The sequence below is a fragment of the Microtus ochrogaster genome, unplaced genomic scaffold, assembly GCF_000317375.1.
Source record: "Microtus ochrogaster isolate Prairie Vole_2 unplaced genomic scaffold, MicOch1.0 UNK87, whole genome shotgun sequence".
Classification (NCBI taxonomy): Eukaryota; Metazoa; Chordata; class Mammalia; order Rodentia; family Cricetidae; genus Microtus; species Microtus ochrogaster.
This window is the reverse complement of record NW_004949185.1, coordinates 1,338,618-1,343,162: the sequence shown is the minus strand read 5'-3', so window position 1 is coordinate 1,343,162 and position 4,545 is coordinate 1,338,618. Positions and strand designations below refer to the sequence as shown.

General features: G+C 51.2%; 2 protein-coding genes across 2 annotated transcripts in view; one reads left to right on the top strand and one right to left on the bottom strand.

The window, feature by feature from the left end:
• C2 (complement C2) overlaps positions 1–3,861 on the bottom strand; it is a 14,291-nt gene extending 10,430 nt beyond the window's left edge. The window contains exons 1-6 of the mRNA XM_005370799.2: positions 3,495–3,861; positions 3,146–3,373; positions 1,817–2,002; positions 756–932; positions 570–668; positions 226–359 (exon numbers count right to left, since the gene is read on the bottom strand). Of these exons, the coding sequence (XP_005370856.1) occupies positions 226–359; positions 570–668; positions 756–932; positions 1,817–2,002; positions 3,146–3,373; positions 3,495–3,540 (870 nt within the window). The 5' untranslated portion in view covers positions 3,541–3,861. The remainder of the gene's footprint in view (positions 1–225; positions 360–569; positions 669–755; positions 933–1,816; positions 2,003–3,145; positions 3,374–3,494) is intronic.
• The window catches only part of LOC101994656 (RT1 class I histocompatibility antigen, AA alpha chain-like), a 629,094-nt gene that overhangs the window by 260,546 nt on the left and 364,003 nt on the right, over positions 1–4,545 (top strand). The window lies entirely within an intron of this gene.

Genomic DNA, 4,545 nt, shown 5'->3' with positions numbered 1-4,545 from the left:
CCAGAGCTGTGCTTTGCTCCTGTGTGGTGCCTCCGGGCACCCAGAGCTGTGCTTTGCTCCTGTGTGGTGCCTCCGGGCACCCAGCCCCGTGCCTCAGACATAGTAGGCGCCCCAACACATTTATGGAATAAAGATATGATCATATACACTGAACTCATGGTTCTGGGACTCTGAGCGCCAGCAGGGCTGGGAAGGAAGGACTACCCACAGGTCTGGGTTCCTCACCCTGTCCACCATGAGGGAGGCACTCTCCTTGAATATCTCAAAGTCTTCTTTGGACACACTCTGAGAAGCATCAAGCAGTAAATAAAGGTTCAGGTGTCCCGAGCGCTGGATTTGGATTCTACGGCCCAGATTTTCTAAATAAAACGGAAACAAAGCATTTAGATGCCCACCCACCCTGGGCTCAGTCGCCCACCCCACCCCTGGCTCAGTCGCCCAGCACTACCCGACCCTGGTTCAGATGCCCACCTCTACCCTGTGAGACAACAGGGTCACTCAGCTCCCAGCATCCATGTAAACTGCCCCTCTCCTGCTCCATCCAGGTCCCCTCTCCAGTATTCACTCACCTGTCCTCTTCTGGATGGGATTGGTGGCTCCAAGCAGGCTGGTGAAGGAGGTGCCTAGGGCAGAGACCACATCCTCGGGGAAGTCGTAAGAGTACGGCTCTGTGGGAAGAGCCACAGGAGGTCAGCCAGGACCAGACCTGGGTGTGGGGTCCCAGGAGAACACCGGAGAACACGGAGGGTACTCACGCCGGCAGATTGGTTCCGTCCCGCTCCACACCCCGTCGCTCTGACACTCCCGCTCCGCAGAGCCAGTCAGCACCAGATTTAAGGAGGAACAGTGGTATCTGACCTTGTCCCCAAGGTCAAAGCGTGAGCCTGTCCGCACTGTACCCACTGAGATGCCCGGGTTGGGGCAGTGGCTAGCTGCAAGAGAACAACAGGTAAGGGTCTGGCGATGTCTGCAGCTCACCGCCCTCGTCCTTCATGCCATGTCCTCCTTTAAACACCAGAAGCTTCAGACTAGAGTGTGGTGGAGACCTTACCTAGCCCTCAGCCGCCCCTGGAGCCCTCCAGGCCTGGCCCTCCACCTAGAGGAGACTCTGAGAGGGTGTGGAACAACCAGAACTCTGTTTAAACAGCTGGAGTGTCCACTGCGGGAACCCTGCATAAAGCTGAGTCTGCCAGCTTATCACTCCAGAGGATGAAGTCCGTGAGAGACAGCTCCCAAACCTCACTCTCCGCAGCCCCAACCAGACACCACTCAAACACTCAACAGGGCATGAAATATACTTTACAATACAGTCATATAACGGAATACTGTACAATTTTAAAAAGAGAGAAGCATGGACTCTCGTGACAACATTCATAATTCTCAAAATTAAAGTACTGAACAAAGGAAAATGTGATGGGGGCTGGAGGGATGGATGGCTCAGTGGTTAAGAGCACTGGCTGCTCTTCCAGAGGATGTGAGTTCAATACCCAGCAACCACATGGTGGCTAATAACCGTGCGTAATGGAGGCTCTATGTAGACCAGGCTGGTCTCAAACTCAGAGATCCACCTGCCTCTGCCTCCAGAGTGCTTGGATTAAAGGCATATGCCGCTGAGTAAATACATATTTTTAAATTTTCCTACTATGGAGTTTGGAGTATAGCTCTCTGGTAGAGGGCTTGCCTGGCATTCCCGAAATCCTGGATCCCATCCCCAGTCTCACACACCAATTGCATCCTTTTAATACAAAGCTTCTGAGGCTGCAGCCCCACCCGACTCCACCCCACCCCCACGTAGTCCGACAGTGAGAGTGCTTACCCCCGTCATCACATACAGCTGTCTCTCCATCCCACATGCCATTGGGGCGACAGTACCGCACAGGCGAGCCCCGCAATGTGAAGCCATCCTCACACTGGAAGCTCAGGTTGCCACCCACAGGGTGGGACCCCAGCCGAGGGGTGTATATGCCATTCTCAAAGGAAGTTGGCGCTGGACAGCGAACCGCTGGAGAGAGAGACAAGAGCTGGAAGCTAGGTGTTGGGGAGGGGTCTTCTGTTAGAACCCGAGACTGGCAACTGTCCTGAAAACATGGGAAGAATTTGGGGCGGTGCAGCCCATAAATCTCAGGACTTGGGCCACTGAAGCTCAGGTCCCGCTAGGCTGTATATGGTGAGTTTGAGGCAGAGGCAGGTAAATCTCTGAGTTCTGAGTTCGAGGCTACCTACATGGAGAAACCATGTCTCAGAACCACCACCACCCCAAAAAATCAGAAAGTTGGGGGTGCATACCTATAATGCCAGCACTCGGAAGGCAGAGGCTGGTAAATCAATTACTTCAAGGTTGGGTCCAGCCTGGGCTACAGAGTGACATCATTCTGTCTCAAAAAACCCCCAAAGCTAAACATGGTGGCTCACGCTTGTCCAGCCAGAATGGAGAGGTGGGCTCGGGAAGCAAGAGCTTAAGTTCAGCCTCAGTGAGTTCAAAGCTAACCTTTGAAACCAAAGCAGACAGAGTTGGCAGGCTCAACACAAAATTGACTAATCAAAAAACAGCTGGGGAAATTAACTCAATAGGCATGCTGATCAAGCATAGTAAATCCCTCATTACCGTCTGCAACACCAAAGAAAACCCAAAAAATAGATTGAAACATAAGATTGCAGTTTTAGGCAGTTGTTTGAATACTGTCGACTTAAAACAGTTCATTCTAACTGACTGATAAATGCCCCCCTCAAGGTCTGTGGTCCCCCAGTCTCTCACCAAGGACTAAGACACCCAGCATCCATTTAGAATGGCCAGTAATCCTACAGTTGATTTTACCCAAAAAAGTTTGTTCTTACTAAAGACAGTGGGCTTTTTCTGGGTTTGCTTGTTTGGTTGGTTTCTGTGGTTTTCTAGGGGGTCTTTGTTTGGGTGAACTGTTTGTTTTTTGGAGACAGGGTCTCATTTTACAACCTTGGCTGGCCTAGAACACACCATGTAGACCAGGTTGGCCTCAGACTCACAGAGATCCACCTGCCTCTGCCTCCCGTCCTCCCTCTGCCTCCCGAGGGCTCAAATTAAAGACGAGAGTCTCAACAACCCATGTTTTCGGTATTTTGAAAGCCCCCCTCTCTCTCACCAGTCCCCAAGAACCCTAGACGGACTCACGTTTGCAGACTGCCCTAACAAACCGAGAGGATCGCTGGGTGAACTGCTGCGTGCCCGATCTTGGGGTCTGCCACTGCCCGTTGCTCTGGCATCTTCTCCAGGCTGGGACTGGGTAGCTGCCCAGCGGACAGGAGTAGGTGAGGAGGCTCCCAGGGGCCCAGCCATGGCTGAGGGTGAAAGTGCCACCGGAGATATTGACATTCTGAGGACAGGAGACAGCAGCCAGGCCTGTGGGTGTGGAAAAGGAAAAGCAGCCCGGATGAAAGAGGGGCGAGAAGTGGCTGTCTCTGGACCCAGCAGCACCTGCCACGCCCACAGGGCCCCAGTAGCCTCGTTCCCTGCCTCCTACCTGGGCACAGCCACAGCAGGCAGAGAAGAGTCAGCAGAGAGGCCATGCTGTCGGGACAGGAGAACCGAGAGCCAGGGGAGAGAAAAGGTCATCTGACTTCCCCGAAACCACCGCTGGCTGAGCAGGCTGCCAGGGAATCAAAAGGCGGGGAGTGGCGAGGGCATGGTCAAGGGGAGAGAAAGGAAAGGAGAGGCCACAACAGAGATTAGGGGTTCAGCTTTGGGGGCAGAACCTTTGCCTTGCTCCTTCATTCCAGGACATCACAGTCAATAGATTGTGGACATTGCTCCTAACTGGGTACACACCTACTACACACACACACACACACACACACACACACACACACACACACACCATATATACACCATACACACACACAGATACACCACATACACACAAACCACGCACACAAACCACACACACACAAACCACACACACACAAACCACACACATACACATACCACACCACACACATACATACACCACACACAAACCATACCACACACACACACACACACCACACACACACACTCACACACACTAAAGCACACCTAGTCTTGTGTGGATCGTGTTAAGCACACAAACCCACAAACCCTGCACAAAACATTTTATTTATGCTGCTTCACTTCCTTTGAAGTTGGCCCCAGGGATCTGCTTCCCTGGTCGGGTGGGTTCTGCTAAGACCGTTTCTGAGGAATCGAAACCAATCTTTTCAGAGCTTCTTGGCATATGGGGAGATTCTTGGAATACGGCATATGGGTCTTTCCCTGAAAACAGGGTTGAAAAAAAGAAAAAACCAAGCAGTTACTTGCAAAGTTGGGAAGAATGCTTAGAAGATTTTTTTTTTTTTGAACATCCAGCAGATAAGATTCCCAACTTGTTAAAAAAAATTGGGGGTTGGGTAGTCAAAAGAATAATAGTATTTTCTAGTTTGAGATATACCTTTTTACTGGGAAAAAAAAACACTTTCTTCATACAATATATTTAGATATATTTTTCCCCTCTGAGAATCCAGACTGACTTAGAATTCGCTGAGTAACTGAAACTGGCC